The sequence below is a fragment of the Rhea pennata genome, chromosome 9, assembly GCF_028389875.1.
Source record: "Rhea pennata isolate bPtePen1 chromosome 9, bPtePen1.pri, whole genome shotgun sequence".
NCBI classification, from domain to species: domain Eukaryota; kingdom Metazoa; phylum Chordata; class Aves; order Rheiformes; family Rheidae; genus Rhea; species Rhea pennata.
Window position 1 is genome coordinate 19,132,702 of NC_084671.1, and position 24,768 is coordinate 19,157,469.

At 43.5% G+C, this 24,768-nt stretch overlaps 1 protein-coding gene across 1 annotated transcript in view; it reads left to right on the top strand.

Annotated features, from left to right (window-relative positions):
• The first annotated feature begins 1,114 nt into the window (after window positions 1–1,114).
• IRS1 (insulin receptor substrate 1) overlaps window positions 1,115–24,768 on the top strand; it is a 55,992-nt gene continuing 32,338 nt past the window's right edge. The window contains exon 1 of the mRNA XM_062583132.1: window positions 1,115–5,732. Coding sequence (XP_062439116.1) covers window positions 2,107–5,709 — 3,603 coding nt within the window. The 5' untranslated portion in view covers window positions 1,115–2,106 and the 3' untranslated portion in view covers window positions 5,710–5,732. The remainder of the gene's footprint in view (window positions 5,733–24,768) is intronic.

Consider the following 24,768-nt stretch of genomic DNA (forward strand, 5'->3'; position numbering starts at 1 on the left):
TTGCCTCTTGTCCTTTCTGAGCTCTCCACATTTTTCTGAAAACATTTCAGGGGAATTTGTCACCTGCTGACCAACTAACTTGTCTCAAATAATTGTGCAACCATCACCTCCCTAACATCAAACTTTTGCAGTACAGCTGCATTTTTAAAAGTCTCTTAAGGTAATTGTTCTGTTTGGACCTACACAAAAGCGAAGGAAAGTGTAACTTTGCACTACATTTCAACGCACAGAGCAGGCACGGCCGCGCTGAGCGCGCTGTCGCCTCCAACCAGCCGGGGAGCAGCCAGCTCCTCGGCTACGCGGCCGGCAGCGGGCAGGCTGGAGGCTGTGTGGATACACGGAGTCACACACCAACAGGAACGAACGAGGTCTCCTTTGGCACTGGGAGGGAAAGAAAAGAGGAAAGAAAAAAGAAAAGATAACCCCCAGAAGGAAGTCCCTCTCGTGGAGCGGGAGAGACGAGCAAGGACCGTTTCGAGCCGTCCTGGAGATGGCAGCATTGAGCAACTTATTTTCCAGCGCTGGCTTGCAACACTTGTTTCGCACGGAGTTACGCATGCACTACGTTTCAGCCCTGCAAACTGCAAATCACGTTGAATATTCAGTCTAATTTAGCAGATAATGATTTGGGGAAACAGAGTCAGCCGCCTGGCACTGCGTCAGGAAACAAACCTTCCGAGAGCCCCCGCTCGGCAGCTCCGCAGCCAACGCTACAGGCGGCAGAATTCGCCCTTCGGGCGGCGGCTCCTCACACGGGGGGCGGCGGCGCCAGCCCGCGGGGGCGGCCGGGCCCGGGGAGCCGCCGCCAGTAGCGCGGCGCTGAATGGCGCCTACGCGCCCTCCCCACGCCGCGCGCCTCGGCCCCGCCCCCTGCGCGGCCTCGGCGTGACGGGCAGGCGGCGGCGCCAATGGGCGCGCGGCGGGCGGCGGGCGGGGCGGGGCCGGGCCCGGCGGCGGCGGCGGCGGCCCCCGCGGCGGCGCCCAGCGAGGGCGGGCGGGGCGGGGCGTGGGGCCGCGGCGCTGGGCTGGCCGGGAGCCCGGCGGCGGCGGCGGCGGCGGCTCCGGGGATGGTCCACGCACTGGCGCCGTCACGTGTTGTTCTCCTTGGAGCGAGCCTGAGCCGCGGCGGCGGCTGGAGGGGGCTGGACTGGCGAGCGCGGCCCCCGCCGCCTGCTTTGGTGCGGGGCTCCGGGAAACTCCGCGAAGAAGCCGGCGCAGAGGGAGTCGCCGCGGCGGTGCCCGCTGCTCCGGCAGCTTGGGGCGCGGGAGGGGGCCCGGCCGCCGGCCGCTGAGGCGCTGCCGCCTGGAATGAAGAGGAGGAGGAAGAGAGGATGTTCCTGCTCCGCTCGGGCTGCCTCCCCTCCTGCCGCTGCCTGGTCGCATTTTGTGTCGAAATGGCACTTTCTCTGCCTAACGAGATGGGACTGAATGAGGTCGCCAGCCTCCTCCGCACGCACCAGCGGGAGCAGCAGCAGCAACCTCGGCGCTGATATTTGGGAAGGGGGTGTGTGTGTTGTGGGTGCTCGGAGTTGGTCGTTTTGGGGGGAGGGAGGGAAAGAGCGTGTATTTTTGGGTGCAAACCCCGGACTTTGCAAAACAATCTCCGCCCCCAAGAGGATATTTAATCTGCAACAGAAATCGTTACTCGCGGAGGCAAACTTGAGAAGGGAAAGGGTGCTGGGGAGCGGCGAAAGGGGACCCCTTCCTGCTCCTGTCTGCAGAGGAATCCGACCCACACGCGTGAAAGATGCGTTTCTCTTTCCCGGCGCCTGCTCCTGGGACGAGACTTTCGTCTGGACTGATTGGGACTGGACTTCTTAAGGACGCGCTTACCCATCTAAGGGCGATTTGGGCATAAACAGCAACACAAACTCTGATTTGGTACTGGAAGCTGCCTCTGCCACTGAACAGCTGCTCTCACCCTGCTCCTGTCCCTCCCCCGTCCCGTTTTCAAAAGGGGATCCTGAGCTATTTTGCTTCTTTTTTTTTTTAATTGTTATTGCATGAATTTTATTTTAGACGGTTGTCTTTTCTGACTGGCTTGGCTGTTTTGGGGTCTTGTGGACTGCTAACTGCAGTAGCAGCAACACCGCTTCTCCCTTTACCATGGCCAGCCCCACAGATAATAACGAGGGCTTCTTCTCAGATGTCAGAAAGGTGGGTTACTTGCGCAAACCCAAGAGCATGCATAAACGCTTTTTCGTGCTGAGGGCAGCCAGCGAGTCAGGACCCGCCCGGCTGGAGTATTACGAGAATGAGAAGAAATGGAGACACAAGTCAGGGGCGCCCAAGCGCTCCATCCCATTGGAAAGCTGCTTCAATATCAACAAACGAGCTGACTCCAAGAACAAGCACCTGGTGGCCCTCTACACCAAGGACGAGCACTTTGCCATTGCAGCTGACAGTGAGCCTGAACAGGAGAGCTGGTACCAAGCACTGCTGCAGCTGCACAACAGGGCCAAGGGCCACCACCACCTCCATCACCATCACCACCACCACCACAGCGATGTCACATTTGGGGGCAGCAATGTGGGACTGGGGGAAGCAGGTGAGGATAACTATGGTGAGGTAGCCCCTGGCCCAGCTTTTAAGGAAGTTTGGCAAGTCATTCTGAAGCCTAAGGGCCTAGGCCAGACAAAGAACCTGATTGGCATCTACCGCCTGTGCCTAACTAACAAGACCATCAGCTTTGTGAAACTGAATTCAGATGCGGCTGCTGTGGTGCTACAGCTGCTCAATATCCGCCGCTGTGGTCACTCTGAGAACTTCTTTTTCATTGAGGTGGGGCGCTCAGCTGTGACTGGGCCTGGTGAGTTCTGGATGCAGGTGGATGACTCGGTGGTGGCGCAGAACATGCACGAAACCATCCTGGAGGCCATGCGAGCCATGAGCGAGGAATTTCGGCCCCGCAGCAAGAGCCAGTCCTCTTCAAACTGTTCCAACCCCATCTCTGTGCCCCTTCGTAGCAGACACCACATCAACAACCCTCCACCCAGTCAAGTAGGGCTCAGTCGCCGGTCCAGGACTGAGAGCGTCACTGCCACCTCTCCTGCTGGTGGTGGCGGAGGAGGTACTGGTGGCAAACCCAGCTCTTTCCGGGTACGAGCATCAAGTGATGGGGAAGGCACTATGTCAAGGCCTGCCTCTGTGGATGGTAGTCCAGTTAGTCCCAGTGCCAACCGGACCCATTCGCATCGACACCGTGGCAACTCCAGGCTCCATCCTCCGCTCAACCACAGTCGGTCCATCCCAATGCCTTCCTCGCGCTGCTCTCCTTCAGCCACCAGTCCAGTCAGCCTGTCATCCAGCAGCACTAGTGGCCATGGCTCCACCTCGGACTGCCTCTTTCCACGCAGGTCTAGTGCTTCAGTTTCCGGCTCCCCAAGCGATGGTGGATTTATTTCTTCTGATGAGTATGGCTCTAGCCCCTGTGACTTCCGCAGCTCTTTTCGCAGTGTGACCCCAGATTCATTGGGGCACACCCCACCAGCTCGGGGTGATGAAGAGCTCAACTACATCTGCATGGGGGGGAAGGCCACCTCATCTTGCTGTAGCCTGGCAGCCCCCAATGGTCACTTTATCGCACGCACCTGCCACCCACAGCAGCAGCCCCGCTACGCTGGTACGCCCTGCTGTCCCCGAGGTGGTGGTGAGGAGGTTGCTGACTTGGAGAAGGCATTCAGGAAACGGACTCACTCTGCAGGCACTTCGCCCACCATCTCTCACCAGAAGACACCCTCGCAGTCTTCAGTGGCCTCCATTGAGGAGTATACGGAGATGCTGCCTTCTTACCCCTGTAGCGGCAGCCGGCTGTCCTCCTACCGGCACTCGGCCTTTGTGCCTACTCACTCCTACCCCGAGGAGTGTTTGGAGATGCACCACCTGGACAGCGGCCACCATCGGACCAACTCCGCCCCCCACATGGATGATGGCTACATGCCGATGTCTCCCGGTGTAGCACCTGTGCCCAGCGGTGGTGGGCCCCCCAAGGGCGGAGACTACATGCCTATGAGCCCTAAGAGTGTGTCGGCCCCGCAGCAGATCATCAACCCTGGCAGGGGGGGGCGCCACCCTCCACCCATGGTGGACTCCAATGGCTACATGATGATGTCCCCCAGTGGCAGCTACTCACCTGATGGTGGCCCTGCGGGCTATGGCAAGATCTGGACTAACGAGGCTGGCCACCACCCAAAGCTTTCGGTGGAGAGCAATGAAGGGAAGCTCCCTTGTGGTGGCAGCGACTACATCAACATGTCCCCGGCCAGCGGCTCCACTACCAGCACCCCACCGGACTGCTACTTTGGGGGCACGGGGCAGCCGGGTGCCGAGGAAGCTGCTGCTGCCAGTACTCCCCACCACAAGCCCATCTACTCCTACTTCTCCCTGCCACGCTCCTTCAAGCACATGCAGCGGCGAGGCGGCGGGGTGGTGGCGGGCAGCGATGAGGGCAGCCCTCAACCCCGCATCGCCCTCAGCTCCGGCCGCCTCCTCTATGCCGCCGAAGACTCGTCCTCGTCCACCAGCAGCGACAGCCTGGGCGGCGGCGGCGGCCCGGAGGGCGGCCCGCAGCCACCGCGCAAGGTGGACACAGCCGTGCAGACCAGGAGCCGCCTGGCACGGCCCACGCGCTTGTCGCTGGGTGGCCCCAAGGCCAGCACCCTGCCGCGGGCCCGGGAACAGCCGCCGCTCCTCCTGCCCCCGGAGCCCAAGAGCCCGGGTGAGTACGTGAACATTGAGTTCATCGCCGGTGAGAAGCTGGCCTTCCCCGCCGCTGCCCTGGGCCTGGGCCTGCCGCCGCCGCCGGGGGACGAGGGCGCCGAGGAGTACATGAACATGGAGCTGGGGCCGCCGCGGGCCCCCTGCCCCGCCGGCTTCGCCGCGGCACGGGCGGCCCCCGCAGTGCGGCCGGGCCGCAGCGCGGCCCCCGGCGGCCGGGACTACGTGACCACGCAGCTGGCGGGCGGCGGCGGGGGCTCCGGCTCGGACTGCGCCGACAGCCCTTCCCCGTCCTCCGCCGCCCGCCTGCTCAACTACGCCGACGTGCGGGCGGGCCGCGCCGCCGCGGAGAAGCCTCCGGCCGCCGCGCTGGCCTCCCCGGAGCTGCCGCGGCCGCCGGCCGAGCTGGCCGCGGCGCCGCCGCGCTCCTCCTCGCTGCTCGGGGGCCCCGGCGCGAGCAGCGCCTTCACCCGCGTCAGCCTCAGCCCCAGCCGCAACCAGAGTGCCAAAGTGATCCGCGCCGACCCGCAGGGCGGCCGGCGGCGGCACAGCTCCGAGACCTTCTCGTCCACGCCGAGCGCCGCCCGCGGGGCGGCGGGCGGCTGCGGCCCGGGCGCGCCGTTCGCCGGCGGCGGCGCGGGGGGCGCCGAGGAGGTGAAGCGCCACAGCTCGGCCTCCTTCGAGAACGTGTGGCTGCGGCCCGCCGCGGGGGAGGCGGCGGGCGCCGCCGCCGCCCGGCGGGAGCCGGGGGCCGCCGCCGCGCCCGCCCTCGAGAACGGACTCAACTACATCGACCTGGACTTAGTGAAGGATTTTAACGGCCACCGCCGCCACCACCATCTCCACCCCACGCCGGAGGGCGCCGCTCTGCTCGGGGGGAAGCAGCCGCAGCAGCAGCCGACCCCGCCGGGCCAGCCCCGCGGCAGCAGCCACTCCAGCGACGACCTGAGCGCGTACGCCAGCATCAGCTTCCAGCAGCGGGAGGCGATGTAGGAGCTGGGCGCCGGCCAGCGAAGGTGAGCGCGCCGCCGCCGCCCCCGCGCGCGGGCGGGCCAACGGTCGGCGCGGGCCCGTTGGGGCGGCGCCGCGCGCCGGCGGGGGGGCGGGCAGGGGGGTGCAGCCCCGCGGGGGAGCGTAACGGCTCCGAGCGCCGCTGACGAACCGGGGCGGGCGGAACCGGCAAATCTCGGCGCGCTTTGTCGTCGCTCCGCTCACGAGAAGGCGGTTAGGTACCGTGAGGTGTCGAGGCGGCGGTTTGAGGCAATTCGTTATAAAGGCAGTTGCTGTAATCAGGTTGGCGTGGTGACTTTTGTTGTGGAGCGCTCCCGCTTGTAGCCTTTAATTTGCAAATTGTGGTGAGGTACGATGGGCTCACAAGGTGAGACGTTCCCTCCGTGCGGGAGATGCTGTGGAAAGTACGGCAGCCACGCAAACCCTTGGCTGTCACACACGAGGTTAATTTTTGCTGTTCGTTGTGATTTTAATATCTTCAACTCCCTTTAGTAGCAAAATGACCGCAGAGCGTAGCATCCTTGAAGTTTGGCTGCTCAGAAAATCTGAGCTTGCCTCAGCAACTGGAGTCTCGTCTGTGTAGTGTTATGGTGAGATTGTTTACAAAATACACTTGAATGTTCTTGTTGAGGCAGATACGATTTTGTGGTTACCGTGTTACCTCATTTGTTTAATGTTTGGAATTACGTGTACTTTAAAAGTGCATGTAAAAATATGAACGAATTAGTTTACAGCATAGAGCTGGAAATAGGAAGCTCCCATTTTAATCCTAGTTTCGTGACTCTTGTGGCCAAGTGAAAGGCAGTTAACCATTCCAACTCGTGTTTTCCCGTGTGTAAAATAAGGCTAATGTCATTTACCTCACAGAGTTGTGGTGGGTATTAATCCAATTTTGTTTGCAAAGTACTTTTAAACTGAAAAAGGCTTTAAAGTCTTCAAGGCATTATATTTATAACTTGTACTGATACTAAATATGGTCACTTTTTGCTTTCAAGTGTATTGCAAATTGTGTAAGAAATGGTATAACCTGTGGCTTTGTCACTGGTGGTATTGGCATGTTTTAAAATGAAGAGTTTAAGGAAAAATAATTTAAGAAAAACTTTTGTCAGAGTGTTGCATTTTGATTACAGGCGTAAGATGAGTAGGAGCACAGTTGCAAACAATTCAGTGTTTTTGCTGTGTAGAAACTCAGTACTTCACCTACTGTATATATCTTATTTAGAAGCTTGTGATGTGCAGTGTGTATGTGTGCAAGTCATTTTCTAAAAGATGAAAGAAGATTTTGCTGCAGACAAGTAATTCTCTGCCCTGCCCCACCCCCAAAACTCCTCAAAACTGCTCAGGCATTACATTCTTGAGTATTTTTAACCTCTTCTAAGTTACATATTTCAGCAAAGACTGAAGATACTGGTTGGAATAATCACCTTAGTTTCCAAATTCAATTAAAAAAAATATTTTGCATCCACAGCACAAGTACTAGTAGGTAGCTACCCTGAGAATTTTGTTACGACACTGTTGATTTTAGCAGTTTTTTACATTCTTGAACAGCAGCAATCATAGTTTTGTAAGTGGTTATTATAATGAATATATCCAATGACAAACTAGAGGATGAATCACATACCACTTTATTTCATTGTAAGTGTAATAAGGTTACTATAGGTATTACTCGTTCACTTTGTGTACAAGAACACTGAGGGAGTCTCAGTAAAAAGACTGGAATTGTATGTACTGTTTTCCGCTTTTATAACCCAAACAAAAGCAAAACATCTTTCCGTATTCTCTACTTAGCACTTGCTGCTCTTGCTTGTCAGAACAGTACAATTTAGGTATTAGTTTATTGGATTAATTTCATAGTTCAAGATAAGGTTTAAGATCAGCAGAGGTATTGCTGGTCTGTTTCAAATGCTAACTGGTAGGAAATAATTATTTTCATTAATTTCTGATGGGAGTGTGCTGGCTGTCATGGTACTTTGCCTGGGAAGAGAGTTAAGCTGCCACACCCTTTCTCTGTTCAGGGATAGTCTAGACTGTCTAGACTATCTTTGTGATGCCTGCCATTACCCTATGAGTTTGTATTAGCCGGGGGCAGTATTATTATTGCTCTGAACTTTTAGGGAGGGGATTTTCCCTAGAGGATCCAGTGTGTTGTGCTATAATGCATAGTAGTAGGAGCATCACTTTTTTTTTTTCTCCTCTGTTCTGTGCGAAGACTGGGGGGCATGTATGAGAAAAAATGCACTGGAACACCAATAAACGTGTGCAAGAGTAAGAAAATATAGGTCTGTGGGAGAGTAGTGTCATAACCATTTGCTTACACAAATTTCTTAAAAGCAGTGTTTACTTTTGGTGTAGGCAACTTTAACAAAAGCTATGGCAAAGTTTACCATCATGGTAGTAGGTATGTACCCTGTGATTATGCTAGCATGTATAGGATCAGGATATAAAAGACCATTAGAGCATGCTGAAAAGTATTATGCAGATGTTTTTCAGAGTAGCATTGTGAAAGGTAATGTGTAATAGAGTACTTTCTGTTTGAAGGTAGTTCCTTTTATTTCCCCAAATTAGGATTGAGCTAAACAGGTATAACCCTCCTGGGAGGCAGAGGAAGGGAGCCAGTTTAAAGTCATAGGTGGAGTTTTTAGCCATGTTTGTTCCCTCACTGTTTCCATTTTAAGGCTTTGTTAATTGCTTGTAGCTTTCCCACGTATTAACTCTTTTCCAGTTATTAACCCTAATCCAGCTATTTTTCATGCTGGATTTCTTGCCATCAACTGAAACTTTCTCTGCAAAGTTCAGCCCAACTAGCTCATCTATTGTTGAAATACTAAGGAAAATGATTTTTTGTCCATGTTAAACAATTTTACAGTTGTTTTTGACAAATTCTGATGCTTTTTTTTTTGCTTTGGAGATGGAACTCAAGTTTGGCAGGGGATTTGGCCTGGTGTAGGATACACCTTATGCCGTTCTTGAGAAAATCTGCTTAGAGATGAGTGATTTATAGGCCTGCAAATAGGCTGTTTGCACATGCCTGACAAAGTTGTCGAGCTCCAGTTCCCTGAAACTTTACATGATGTTCTCAACATGCAGTCGAGTGGGCTCTCTCTTAGGCTCAGTCTACTTCACCAAGTGCTCCTCCTGTCAGGTGAGGCTGTTTGGGCAGTAGCTGAGGGTAGGGAGACTGCTTTTATTGTTTTTCCTTTAGGTGTATGAGCAATATGATAGAGAAAGGAAAAAGCTACTTGGTATATCTGTGGGTACAGCAGAGAGGTGAGAACATCTGGACATAGGGGCAGGAGAGGTGAAGCTGCAGGTATCAGAAAAAGGGGGCAGAGAAGGCAGTGTTTTTTAAGTACCTTTTCTTTGCTCTTCATTTCTTTAGTGACTGTGAGTTACTATCTATGCTTTTAATCTCAGAAGTGGCAAAGGGGCTACACCTGCTTTCCCCTCCTCCCACATGCATAGGGAAGCCTTCTACCCCCCTGAGGGTGAAAACAATTTGGATAACTCTTCTATCCATTCTGGAATTTTTCTTATTCTAGATTGAAGATAAAGACCACAAATGTTTTCTATCCAGCTCCTATTGGGTAAAATAACTCTTGCTGCTTTGCTGCAAACTAGTTCCTCTCCTTTTCCCCACTCCCCAAACCCTCCAGAGCTGCTCAGGCATTATAGTCTTGAGTATTTTTAACCTTTTTCAAGTTACATATTTCACCTAAGCTTGAAGATGCTGGTTGAAATAATCATCTTGATTTCCAAATTTAATGATAAAAAATCTTTCGTTTCCACAGCATTCTTCTGCACTCTCAAATCTTACTGCTTTTCCTGTTGTGCATTCTTGGCTTTTTCCTAAGAGCTGTCCCTGTCCTAGCCTTTATAGTGCTCTTTCTTATCCTTTTAAAAGTGGAGCAGTTTGACTATTGCTTTGCATCTTTTTTTGTTTGTTTTTGATGTTTTTGTTTCCATTCGCTTTACATAATTGGGTATTGTGTGTGTGAAGCTGGAGCCTGTTTGGCATTTGGAGCCTACGATAAGTGCGCTTTTATGCTGTAGTTAGAAGGCCGCATTGCTGCAGTGGCCAAATCATGCTGGAAGACTGACATGAAGAAACAGAGCTGGTAACTAAAGAAGGGAGAGAGCAATGTAGGTGTAATTAATTTTCTTCCTTCTTTAGGATCTTCCATGTATGAGCAGGTGTTGTGAATGTGCTTTTTACCTCCTTTTGGGATTATTACGAGGTAAAAAAAATTAGTAGGGGTTTTGAAAATAAACAGCTGATATCTTGTCTTATGAGTAAGTAGTTGCAAAATATTCCAGGAAGGAAACCATTAAAGGTTAGCTCTGGAGGAACAGGAAAGGCTGTAGTAGGATGGTTGAATGAATTGAGGTATGTGGTTTTGATCTCTGGAGCTTCAAAGCAAAAACATTATGCCCCCCCGACTTATTTCCATTTTGTTGATGAGTCTGAAAACTTGTGAAAGTAAGTGCTAATAACAGTAGATAGAATGTGTGTAGTGTGAGCAAGTAGTAACTTGGCTCACTCACAGCTTTAATAATGCTTATTTTACCCAATAACTTTTTTGTGTGTATGTGTGTGGTGAAAAAAATGGAATAAAGTACAATGACATCTGTAAGCTCATTATGCGTTTTGTCTGGCTCCAGTTAAAACAAAGAGCTGCAGAGACAAAAGGCTACAATTTGCTTTTGACTTTCCCCCAAATATGGTAAACAGAATTATTCTACTCATGTAATTCTTGTATAATATACCTGGAACTTTTTTGATGGGGTGTTGTTTTCTTTTTATCTTGTATGTTTTTTTTTTTTTTTTTAATAATTTTATATAGCTGGCTTTGTTTCCTCGTGTTAAAAACTTAAGGTGGAACAACTGAAACTCAGAAATCACCAAAACAACAAATGTACAATTAAACTAAATTTCTGGAGGGAGTGAAGGTTGTTTCCTAAACTGAAAGAATGAAGTTTGTAGTTTAGGGTCAGCACCAACATAAACACTAGTAAGTTACGAAAGATTTTCATGCACTGTGGCTGTTACTCTAGACAAAACAGTGCATTTCTTACGATATGCACATACCAATTTTTCTTCATGCCTAAATATTTGCCAAAACTGAATCTGTGTCTCCATATACTTGAATATTTGCAGTTCTCCTGTTTAACAGAACCAAAGCTTATAACTTATGTTTTTGGTTTTTGAATATATATGTGTGTTTGTGTACCTGTGTGTATATATATGTATTTGTAATTTAGACTAGACAGATTCCTTTAATCTAGTTACAGTAGGTGTTTACTGTAGTATTGTTTATTTTCCTTGATTTTAAAAACAGTTTTTTTGAGACTTAATTTTTGTTTTCGTGACTTAAAGAATTGGACTTACGTGATTCATAAATCAGTGTAGTAGGCAATATGGTACTATCCAGACTACTTTAGCACATAGGTTTCATATATAATCAATATTTAATTGGTTTCTGAATGTGATTTAAATTTGAAAATGAAACAGGGCATTACAGTGCAAGGATGATACTCATTCTTTTATCTAGCAACTGCTGAGAGATGGTACGTTTCTTTAGATAAAACTCTTAAATTCAGAATTACAACTCTTAAATGCAGCAAGCATCTGAGGAGTAGGAATGTTATTTGACCAACATCCTTAGTATGTTGTGTTGCTTTACAGATGCTTTACCGTAGCTGAAATTTTGATATTCATTAGGATTTAACAATTTATAATGACTTTATAAAAGTGTGAAGACAGATACTGAAACAGAGATGAACTTGAGTATTCTTTTGTACAGGTCACTGTAACTGCATAATAATTTGTATGTTGAAGAAGGTTGTTCCCCCCCCTCACCCCCCAATTTATTGAAGCTCTGAAAGTGGGTATGTTCAGTACTGGTTATTTTACAAATTTTTTTTTGCAAACGAAGTCACTTATGAATGTAAGCTAGTGTCTAGTGATAGGAAAGAGTGATGGATATTCTTTTCCAAAACTAATTAGAAGATTGCTTTAATCTCTGTGTCAAATTTCATTCTAAACTATTTTTTATATATTATTGACAGAGTTTTCACATACAGAGGAGGAGGCTGGTTAAAGGACCCCTGATGTGACTAGAAGAGAAACTATGGGTTGCTGACATAAGATAATTGGGAATTAGAAGTGCTGACTGGGAAAGTGTTATGGAAACTCTACTATGGGAGGGAGATGGAAATGAGACATGGAGAGACATGACTTTAGGGGACAGAGACAGAGACAGTGGAATGAATTACAAGGTACTAGTGATCTGAAGAGGATTGGCATGGTGGTCTGTAAAAGTTTGAGGATACATATATATATATATATATATATATATATATGTAAAAAAATGTAAAAAGCTTGGATATATGCAGTGAGTTTTTTCTAGAAGTGCTCATCTAGCGTGTTTACTCAGTTTTCTGAAGGTGTTTTTACTTGTGTACTTTGCTTATATTCTTCATTACTGGGATATTTTAAGATAGATTACTCTGCTTAGAAAGCATATGTGCCCCTTACTCTTGACGAGTTATTTTTTTTAATAATATTTGGATATTCTTCTGACCTTAATGGAATGATATGCATCGCTAAGGTAAGTAGGATTGGGATTTTGCCTGCAGCTCTTCTGTCCTGAGCTCTTTGTCTTGTAACATCCCTGCCACAACCACAGCAGTAAACCACACGTAGGAATTTAAATTAACTACAAGATGAATAAGAATGAATGAATTTCTAAACATGAAAAGTCTTGTTTTTAAAATATATAGAGAAAGGAAAATGATGTTTACGCAGATTTTTAACTGCACTATTTTGTTCTTTTCATTGTACTACTGAAACAGTTGTTATAAATCTATTTAAAATGAAGTTCACTGGTTTCATTATTTGTCTTAGGGATTAATGAGTATGAATTCCTATAAAACTTGATCTAAGGAAGATTAGATCTTGTAAATAAAAAAATTCAGTAATAACAGTAAACAAGTGTGATATTTTACAGCAGATCTTCTGTTTTCCATTTTGTGGAAAGAATTGCAAGAAAAATATATTATTATTAACAAATACAACTGAAATCCCAATTTGTCAGAATTCCAAAAGCTGGCTCTTGGTCGTCTGTATGTAATATGATTTGCTAGTGTACCTGTTCATCAAAGTGAATAACATTAATTCTATTTTTATATCATCTGTGTGTTTGGTGAATTGTGGTCCTGATGATTATAAATTATTAGTTTGTATTCACAAGATGAAGGTAGCAAGGGAGAGACATCAATAACCTCAAGAAAATTCTCAAGTTTAACAGCTTTACTATCCACTTACAGAAATGATGGCAATATAACAAAAATTAAGGTGTGAACAGATAAAGGAGATTTAAATAAGCCTAGTACTCTTAACTAACTAAAAGATGCTTTGATATATATCTCTCTGATCATACTTGACGTATCTAGGTCAGGTTCTCTGAAGACTATTATTAGAGATTTAACCTTGGGTAATTTCAAATTGTGTTTTCTTCAGAGTAGTTTTTGATCATGTAGGTGGGACAGTAGAAGTTTGTGTAGAACTGTTTGTAATAATTTGGGATTCTAGTTAAAAGATCTAGCATCAGCTACCTGAATTGTTAGATGAAATGCATCATTCTTCTTGTGGTCTTACAGAAGACCTGTATACGTTTTGTCAAGTGTTGTAAAATTCCAGTTATTTGAAAGCTGAGGCTGTGCAAAAATGACCTATTACATTTTCAAATAAGATACACTTCAGAAAGAATGGAATTATATTGTGGAAATATTTTAGTCTTTACAGCTAGTAGAACTGTTGAAGTGTGCTTGTACGTTTGTACGCTCTGGTGATATAGGATATAAAGATGTAGGCAAGTAGTAGTTTGGAAGCATCTACAACTTTAATTTGCTGTGGTATTTTTTATTTCCAATCTGTGTAGGTTAGGTTTTTAAAAGTTACTGTGACATCTATGCATTTGACAAGCTTTCTTTGAAATACTGAATTTAAAGAAATTCTTTTTTTCTTGTCTTGCTTCTTGTACCATTTCAGTGATCTGGCTTTCAGTGTGGCTCACAAATAGTTGTTAGATGCAAGTATGGTGCAGGAACTCCTGAAGCAGACTTTGCTGCTTAATGAAATACATAACTAATCTCTGTAAGGAAGCTTTTCTTCAATAGAATTGTTTCCTGAAGGAACAAAAAACTGGAGCTGAAGAGACTGTCAGTGATTGTATGGGTTCCTTCCGCCCTTACTTCATTGAATTGTAGACTTAAAAAACCAAACCCACCCGCCACTAACTAAACTCCTTAGAAGATATTGGACATCTATATGTAAGTAGTAACTTCCATATTTAAACACTGACCACCTCTGAGGTCAGAATAACTGTCCTTCATTTTTAAAAGAAGATTAGGATGTTAGAAAAGGATGTTTTAACCCCAGAAAACAGGAAAAAGCTAACTTGCATGTGGTATGACAGGTCCTTCATAGTGATGTTAAAAATATCATGTCTTGTCTTTTCCTGGAGGAGATACAGATACAGTAAAATGTCTTTTTCTGCACCTCTGTGTATCATGACATAGGGCTGATAGTGTCTGCTGCCTTCTACAATGTGGTGCAGTTTATTTTTCTTTCTCTAATGGTGATGCCCAGAGAAACAAAGTTTGGCAAATTCTGCTCTATATTTTCTGTTGAATTGAAGGCTGCTGTTCTGTTTTCAACTCTTGCAGTCACTATAGGTAAATGATGGAATCATTGGCAGAACTGTGTTTGAAAGACGTGATTAATTTTTCTTCAGATAAATTTGTGCTTTCATAATTACTGATTCCTTTCCAGTAATTCTTGATTGCAAATTTGAAATTATTTGCTATTTTGAAGTAGCATAATACAGTATTTATGAGGCAGGATTCCGTGGAATAACGAGGAAATAAACTAACAACTTGTTTAATCAATTCAGACTAAGTCAATGTTCTCTTACTTATTTTCTTTGGGGTACTTACTCAAAGGTATTTCCTTTTATAGTGTGGTAACATTTAATGGAAATAGCTAACAGCAGGTAGTCCAGCTTGCTTAGTAGTTGAAAGAGGTGGGACAACTAAGCTTGCCTTTGGAATTTTAAATAAATCTTAAAGTTAGATGGTGTATTATTTGTGTATTTTGGTTTGTTTTGGTGGAAATTAAGATCTATATGATGGCTAAGTGAAGGGGAAGATGAGTAATGCTCACCTTTTTGCAGTGACGATGTAAATTCAAAAGAACTATTTTCATTTGGTGAAAATGCAGGTGACTAACTGAAATCCTTATGAAGGTAAAAATCCATTTTGATTGGGAACTGCTGTGTTAAAAGTGAAAAACTTGTCTCTTTTTACTTGTTACTTTTACCCTATTTCTCTTTATGATTGCTCTGCTTGCAAAGCACAGGCATGGTATACTGTTCCCTTCTTGTTTTGCTGTGATTTGGTATTTTTAGCAGTTGGTCTATTTTTAGTTGTCTGCATTGCAGAACAAAATTGATTTTTTTTTCTCCTAATGACAACTAAATTGCAGAATAATAAATATTTGTTGCTCTTAGAAATGAGAGGAAGGTGCACAAGTACTTAATAGCTCACTGCTTGATTACAATACCTAAAATGAAGTACATGGAAGAAAGCCCTAGCATTTCTAAAGCTTAGATATCCTGAAAAAAATCACAAATAAATGAATTTACTGCCCACTATGGTTCAGGAATCTCAAAAAGCAGGCTGCCTGCTGCATATCTAGGGTGTGGTTCTGCAAGATGTTTGGGCAGATTTAACAGCTTGCTTTGCTGAAAAAGGTGGTCTCACCTCAGCTTTCTTTGTTCTCATCTGGGTGCTCCTGCTGTTTCTCTTGCACTGGCTCTGGGAAGGCAGGCACAAAACAATAACGCTTGCATCTTTGAGTTACTTTTCTGCTGGTGTCGTGAGCTGAACTGGCACATGATGGGTCAGATGGACACAGGAGGCAGTGGAAAAGAAGTGTTAGTGGGGGAGAATGTCTGAGACTGACAGACAGGATTTCCTCGTTTGGTGGAAGCAGAAAATTTGACTTGGCCAGCCCACCTTGTGGATCTTCATCTTCAGAGATCAGATATCTTGACCCATATTCTATACAAAATGGTAATTATAGTTAGGCTTGCTTATTATTTAGCAGCTGTTCATATTTCCCCATTTTGCCCCATAACAGCATTTGGATTTCTGAGAAACAGCCAAATAAAACTTATATTGAGGAATTTATTTCATCTAGGAAGCTGTAGGTTTAAAACTTTGAATGTTTTTCATACTGAAAGTTAATCTTTTTTCTGTTTTAGAAATAATCTTGTATTTTGACTTTGTAATCATCTAGTGAAGATGACATTGACTATGCTTTTAATTCTTTGAATATTTTGATATGGGTGGATAGCCATATGTGATATATATCCACCTTATCCATTTGAGGTAAAAACAGAGGTGGATGAAACTACATAGGCAAAAGCAGTGATAGAAACAGGGCCGCTCCAAACCTTCTCTTTTCCTTCTGTAACTGCTGTATGTTTCCTCCACCCACTTTTGGTTCTCAGGAGCAAAATGTAGAGAACGAGTATGTCTTTTAAAATCAGCATACTGAGTACTAACTTGTAGTTTAAATATGTAAATGATGAAATTTTAATATTAAATAGATTAACATAACTGATGAGTTTATATGTAAGACACTTGAATACTTTCAACAATTTTTTTAAAAAATGAAACAAACTTTCTAATTTCATTTTCTGTGTGAAATTTCTTTAGCAAACTCTGATACAAAGGAAAAGCCCTTCAGAAGGTGTGCAGGCATGTAGCTAGGGCATGTTTTTTCAGGCCTTTGAACTAGGTTAGGAATGTGTCTCAAGATGGAAGAATGAATGGTTATTTGGTACTTTTAGCTTCAGGGCTTGAAACTTGTAAGAGGAATGTTACTGTGTCATCAAAGCCTGTTTCACACAAGTCTTTGTTGAGCAGGAACTTGGAGAGTCTTTGTATTATCATGCACACAACAAAAACAGCGAGCCACCCAATTTGATCTAATTAGGCTGTGGTGTTGAGATGTTTCTTCAGTAGGAAGGCCCTGGAAAATGGAATGCATATTTTTAAATAGGAAATAACCTTTGGAGCAAAGGAATTGCCTACACAGATTTACCAGCTTAATAAAACTCTCTAATTTTACTGATGTAATTCCCTATATGCACATTCCCCCCTTTTTTCCCAACCTCCTCTCTTTGTAGTGCTTTCTCAGGAAGGGAATAAATATTTACATTTCTCTTAAATTCTGTTTTGACCCTGAGGTGATGGTAACACATCCCTGGAGGGAAAGGCAAGTTGAGGTTTGGAAAGCAGGGCAGCTTGGGTTGAATTACTTTTTGTAGTGTTTTCTCAAAAATAAACCTATATTCAGAGCTAAATGTGCTTTGATGTGTTACTATTATCTAAAATAAGAGCCACTGAGTGGATGTAACTATCAAAGTCTAGTTGATACTGTCAGAGTCTAGTTGGAGGCCTGAAGCTAGCAGTGTCCTCCAGGGGTCAGTATTGGGTCCATCTTGTTCAGCTTACACATCAGTGACATAGACGAAGGGACAGAGCGCCTCCTCAGCAAGTTTACTGATGATACGAAACTGGGAGGAGAGGGCTGTGCTGCCATCCAGAGAGACCTGGACAGGCTGGAGAGTTGGGTGGAGAGAAACCTCATGAGGTTCAACAAGGGCAAGTGCAGGGTCCTGCACCTAGGGAGGAATAACCCCCAGTACAGGCATGGGGGCTGACCTACTGGAAAACAGCTCTGCAGAGAGGGACCTGGGAGTTATGATGGACAACAAGTTAACCATGAGCCAGCAACGTGCCCTTGTGGCCAAGAGGGCCAATGATATCTTGGGGTGCATTGGGAAGAGTGTTGCTAGCAGGTCGTGGAAGGTAATTCTTCCCCTCCACTCAGCCCTGGTGAGGCCACATCTGGAGCACTGTGTCTAGTTCTGGGCTCCCCAGTGCAAGAGAGACATGGAACTACTGGAGGGAGTCCAGCAAAGGGCTATGAAGATGATTAGAGGACTAGAGCATCTCTCCTATGAGAAACGGCTACAAGAGCTGGGCCTGTTTAGCCTGGAGAAGAGAAGACTGAGGGGGGGATCTTACCAATGTCTGCAAATACCTTAAGGGGAAGGGTGTCAAGAGGATGTGGCTGGACTCTTCAGTGGTGTCCAGTGACAGGAGAAGAGGGCACAAACTGAAACACAGGAAGTTCCACCTGAATATGAGGAAAAACTTATTTAGTGTGAGGTGGACAGAGCCCTGGAACAGGTTGCCCAGAGAAGTTGTGGAATCTCCCTCTCTGGAGGTACTCAAAACCCGCCTGGATGTGATCCTGTGTAACATGCTCTGAGTGACCCTGCTTGAGCAGGGGAGTTGGACTAGATGTTCTTCAGAGGGTCCATTCCAACCTTGACCATGCTGTGATTCTGTAAAATACTTAAAAGAAATATAACCTTTATTCTAATGGACATGATTGTTGAAGTATCCAGAAGCTGAGTTTCAGGTGCTAAAAGCTTGTTTTGAGAACAGCAGCCACTTCAGGAGATACAGAGGGAAACTTAGTTTTATTATAGTATATGAATACTATAATTGCACAAGTAGTTTATTCAACATTGAGTGAGATCAATTGAAACTGAAAAGATAAGAAAGTGGATTTCTTCAGTCTTTCAGGATAAAAGAGGATAAGAATGAATGCTACTAAATCTGAAATTTTGAAGTTCATAGTAACCCAGCCTAGTTAATTTCATTTACTAAATAAAGATGAGGCTTTTTAAAAATAAATTGAAATTAAATGCAAAGTTTATTTTGTTAAGTGGCTTCCTTATGTATTCAACTTATTTGTTTTTACTTAACTGATAACTAAATGCAGAATGTTTTAAAGTTTCATCCTGATTTCCATTCAAATGCAGCTTGACAAGTCATAAATACAAAATTCAACCAATTAGTAAATAGTGACTTGTATTGCTTGTAAATAGTATGTCAAGAATCTTATGCTAATGATATTGTCTGACTAGGAGACTATACCAAATGCTAAATTAAAAGGTTATATTGGAAATCAGTATGATTTAGTAGTTATCACTCTGAGAATGACCATTAAGAACATAAAAAGATAAGTTTCCTCATTTGCTAATTTAAATTTGATTATTTTAATCACTTTAATTAGAATTAATCCACCATGAAGTCAAGTGTCAGTGCATACATGATAATTAAATGTATTTGAACGGATACGATCATGCAGAAATAAAGTGTAGCTGGAGAAAAGACCTCATGTGAACTAGAGGAAGAGGTGCAGCCAACACATGAAATGCTAAGAGTCTAGGGGGGTGAGAGAAGAGGACAAAACCACAAGTACAGAGAAATGGTGATTTAATCTATTTGGAGATAAAAGTGACAGGCGAGTTACATGAGTTGGCTGGCCAGTTGTTGGGTCATCTGTAAGAGTAGTCTTACAAGTTAAAGAAGGTGAAGTTGTGTGGGAAGGGGTACAAGGCATAAGTGAGTAGAAGGGGAAGTTGGAATAAAGCTAGGAAGCTCAGTTTTCAGTGGATGTAATTGGGCTTTAATGGTTTGAATGATTCATAGTCTCTTAGCTTCATAGACTGTTACAGAATCTTCAATGCAGGTATAAATGAAGTTATTTCTGATAGCATACTGATAGCATTTTAGAAATTGAAGTACTGAAAGGCATTGACGTACCAAGAATTGTTAGAGGGGAAAAATAGTCTAAGATATTGGTAATATTTGCATAACCTTTTACTGAAGGAAGATTTGAATGGTGTTTCTTCTGCATATGACAGTGCTATGAAATATATTGCAGCTTTGAGAGATGGAGGAGGATCTTCAATTAATGTGAATTGCCGTAGCCTACTTGCAGTCAATGGGACTAGGGCAACATACCTCATTTTAGAATGTGTCCCTTTAAGCTTAATCATGTTTTTTTCTTGCAAGTTTTTACTACAGTGTTCTGTTTGAATTAATAGCAAGTCCTAGTTAATTTTAATTAGCTATACTAAGAGTTCTGAAGTATTAGAAAATGATCCATAATTTGACATATAATTTATTTCCTATTCTGGGTATTTCATCTTTTCCAAAAATTCTTCTCTTGAAGATTGATAGGACATTTGATTTGTTTTGATGCAAGTTTGTTTATCTTTGCATTAGTTACAATAGCTCATCAGCTTTTATCCTTTTAGCAGATAACTTTGGTCATGTTAATGGTGCTTTAAAGATCTGGGTTATGTTTTAGCTTTTGTGTTTAGTTGAAGAAACAGGTAAAAGCTAGAGACTACTAGTAGTATTGCTAGTAGTAGTATTGTTCGGAAGAAACACTACTACAATACACTTAATCATAGCTTTTGTGTATAGGACTCATATTGTTTCTCTAGCTTTGCATCCCTGTCTGTGTTTTTAACTGATGCACTGTTTTGGTAGCTCATTACTGATCTTCTGTGTACATTTTAGAAGTGTTCTTTTTGTAGTTTTGTTTGTTTGAGTTTTTTTTTTTTTGGGGGGGGAGAAGAGGTTGTTTTGTTTTTGGTGAAGTCAGGAGTAATACCACTCACTGTTTTCAGATTTGTAGCTTTTTTATCTGCATGTCTTATACTTACAGCTTGTACTGTTTACTCTGTTACTCTCTCTGATCTGACTCTTTAGATATGCTAAGTTTATCCAGGTATGGATGGCAGTTTTAAGGCCAGAAAAGAATGTAGTGAGTTTGGGTACTTGTTCCACTTAAGGAGCTGAAAGTAGGGTGCAGTTTCCCTTAAAGCTTAAAGCAATTGAAGGCCACTCTCCTGTTGCAGCCTGCACTTTTGTGAAACTGTGTCTTTGGTGAGATATAATCTTGACTCTTATGTCAGTGATTGTGTCAATACTTTCCTTTGTCGGCCAAAACCAAGGGTGCCCTCAAGTCCTTCAATCTGAGAAGCTTTTACAGGTGTCACAGGTAAGTGGGATTAAAAGATCTGGTGTTGCCAAATCAGGTTTGCTGCTTCAGCTCTTTCTCAATGTACCACTTTAAAGTATGAATGCAGTAGAGGTACATTTATGCTTTTAGAAAAGCACTTGTCTGTTATGGCTTGTTTTGGCTCAAGTGAGGAAAAAAAAGTTGTATATAAGAAAAGGCATCTTTCACTGGGAAAGCTGCATCCACTACTATAGGATTCGTATGGGTATAGCTGTCTGTCATATTTTCAAATAAACCTTCTCCCAACAAAAAACACACACTGACAAATTAGCCTTTCTAGTCAAATAAAACCACAAGTATGTGGAAAACTTCAGATGAACATGAAATATATATGTAATGGCTTTATGCAGATGTCTTACAGACCTTCTGATGTGGTTCCTCAGGATGTCAAATGAGAAACTTCCAGGATTTCCACTTTTCTGGACCCAGTTCTAGTTCAAACTTAGTGATTGTAGACGAGGGCTCATTAAATAGTTGACTATGATAGAAGCATCAGTCTCCCTGAAACATTTTCTGTTGATATAGTAGTGAGGCAGGTAAGTCTAGAGAAGATTTTTTTCTTTTTAAGTAAGACTGGCCTGTTGATCCCTGTGGTGTGATACAACAACTCTGTGGATATTGTTCAGCAGATTAAGGTGCTTTTTAACTATTTGATGAACTTCTAACATTATGATCATCTTTTAAGAAGTAGCTCTCTCTTAAAAATAGCTCTATCCTTCTGCTCCATGGAATGTTTCCAGCTGTATTTTGAGTACGGTTTGGAGAATTGCAGTGCTTCAGGAACTACCAGAATCATCTGTAGCTTGACATTTTTTCCCCTCAGATTTCTTTAGCTTTGTGTTTTAAGCCTGTGTTAAGAAGTGTTATTGAATTTTGTTTGTTTATTTAATACTACTGTGTCATTTATTTGGGAGCGAGGGCAGGGGGGGAGGAAGGTTAAAGTTCCTCCTTACTGCCTCCCCTTCTCTCCAGTGAAATTTTTGATTGTTCTATTTCATGAGTCATTTTCTGTACAGCTGAAGTTAATTTAGTGGCTCATCCAAACAATGACTGTTTTCTGAGCAAGGAAGTGAGGGATACTTTGTTCTTTATGCCCTCTCTCCTCCCCCCCCTTTTTTTATAAAAGTGTGTTGTAGATATTTCTGAAAATTATGAAAAAAAAGCACAGATGCAGGTTTCTTGCATTTTCATAAACAGAAACTTGGATTTAATTTTGCATGAACTTGACTTACTGTGTTTATTTTTTGTACCTCTTCTCCACAGACTCATGAAAATCCACCAGTCCAGATAGAAGAGAAGTTTTCTTCCACCTTAAGGGGCTCTGGCAGTGCAATTTTGGCACCTTTTAGCCAATGTGTTTGTTTGATAGGATTCCCCCGGGTTCATTATGCTTTAGCAAGTGAAGGTGCACACTTTTAGTTTGCCATCTGGTGATTTATTATTAGCAACAGTAAGGAACCCAAAAATTAGAAAACCAGGACCAAAATGTTCAACGTCTTGTTTCAAGTGTTTAGTATAAGCTCAGTTTAGTTATGTTGTGCAGTGGAATCTCCTTCCTAAGGGCCAGTCCAGTCCAGCCATTCAGCACTTGCAGCAGCTTTGCATTCTATTGGGAGACGGGTTTCCGCAGGGTTTCTTCCTTGCATCTGCAGTTGCCTTCTGGATCTGTTTGCAGGTGGAATTTCAACTGTCTTAGAAAATTAAGCTCAGTTTTGATTCCTCTGTATCACAGTTACATTTTTAAGTGAGGTTGTACTTTACATCATTATCCTGGGGGCAGCAGGAATAGCTGATTTTTCTGATGTGTTTGCGCACTATGGAGGAATTCTACCCATTAAGAATTCAGTAACAACACTTCAATTTACTTCAGTGGAGCAGAGTTTTCTCAGTATTATAGACAAATCAGATGGATGTGAATAGCATGTGCAATGCTGTATGTCCAGAAATGCTCTTTTTCAAAAGTTTGTTATCAGAGTTTAAAAGTTATAGCAAATATTAATGAACTTTTTTCCTATAATTCTCTCCTACAGAAGTGTGTATATGTATTATAGTGAGAGTTATAAGCTTTGTGATATTTGAGTTAATTTGCTGAAGAGCATTGTTTTCTGAAGAAAAAGGATAATCATAGATTTGAAATGAAAATCACTTGTGAAATATTTCTGACGTGTGTCATAGATTTGTAAAATCTGTTTTATACACTTCTGTTTGAACATACAGTATTCTGATTTGGCTGAATAAACCCAAGCTATTGTGCGTCAGTATCCTGACACACAAGGCTTTGATTAAGCAAGAAAAAACTCTGTGATGTTAAGGGCTGGCCTGTGTACAAACTTGCACAGAAAAACAAAAAGTGTGAATTAAAACAAGTCAGCATTTTAATGCAAGTGTTTTAATACTGTGCATAATAGTGATGGGTCTGGGCAATGGAAAGCCATGGGATAAAGCAAACTTTTCATCCCTTCTCCTTTGGGGAAGATGCCGAGACATTCACCAGCAGATTAATCTTTTTACAACTGTGTATAATTTTAACTAGAGTATGTTCAGTCACTTTATTTACTTATGTGAGCTGCAGGTATGAACACCTATACAATATTCCATATGACTAAATGAGATCTTTCCCCTTCCTCCTTTTCATAAGACTTTTACGTTTTTGATCACTGTATATGACATTATCTTCATGTGTGTGAATTGGGCTGCTACTCTGATCATGGCATCTTTGATTTGGGCCTGTTCTTCCAGCTGTATATCTAAATTCTGTGAATTAAGTATTTAAAGATTTAAATATTTATACTTGTATTAATATAAGTATATATTAATATAGTATTCTTCTTGCCACCTTCCCAGTCTAGCTGTTGTGCAGAATGTTATATTTGGAAGTAAATACTATCTGCCTTCCTTTTTTTGGCCTTGACTTACTGAATTTTCCTTCACCTAATCCGGTATCATATGTTACTGTAAAGATCACTTTCTTAGCTTGTTGGTCAGCTATATTTATTCTCCTTCTATAATCCACTGATGACTTCTGTTTTCTCCACTGCATCAAAAATAAATTGCTTGTATGCTTTTGAAACCTTTTTTTTTTTTTTTTTCCAATTAGATCTGTTTTTTCTAATTGGCAGTCAAGAGATCAATTCCTCTCCTTTATTCCAAACCCCTCTCTCTTTTTTTTTTTTTTTCCTACTTAATTTGTGCCTTTTTTCCCTCTGGTGCTGCTCATCTCTTAGAGGAGTCCCCTTCTCTGGAGCACTGCTTCCCTTTTAAGTTCTTTGATAGACATCATGCCAAAGAAGAAGAAAGATTTATTAAAGCAGGTACAATTACATAAATGTCACTGAACAACCTCTGGACAAGAGTGAGTTTGTACTCTGTCAGTTCAAAACATGGGTGGAACTTGTATATGACTCCACTAGACTTCAGGCATACTTGTACACCATAGTTTCACAGCTGCTTTTTAGACTGTCATGGCTGCTCAAAGAATTATTCTTACTCCTGCTCCGATGTTGCCACCTCTTTTATCAGAGTACAAGCATTCCATGTAGCTGAGTAAACCGCTAGATCAGGAACCCAATCCAGGTTAAAACTAACCTAGCTAGGGGAGGGGAGAAATAAAGTTTTAATTCACATCCAGTTCACTATGCTCCTACGCAGTCCCTTGTGCTTGGGCAAAGGAGGGGATGCTGTGTGTGGAAGGGATATTTCAAGTAGATGGGGACATTTAAGACAGCAGCACTACTGGCTTGTACTGGCTTAAAGTAGACCTGAAACTATGGTTTTGTTATCCCTGCAACATATTCATTCAGTTTTCACAGCACTTATTTCATTGGGACAGGACAGTAACTGTGCCTCCAGGCACTATACTGATCGCATGAAGTAGAAGAGATTAGATCTTTTCCTACATTCTAGAAAGTTTCTCACTATAGTGCCTAGAAGTGAACCTTTTCCAGTTTTGGTATAAAATTAAATAAATCATCCCGTCCTTTATGATAAGAGTCTAGTGTGATTCGTTTTTTTTTTTGTTT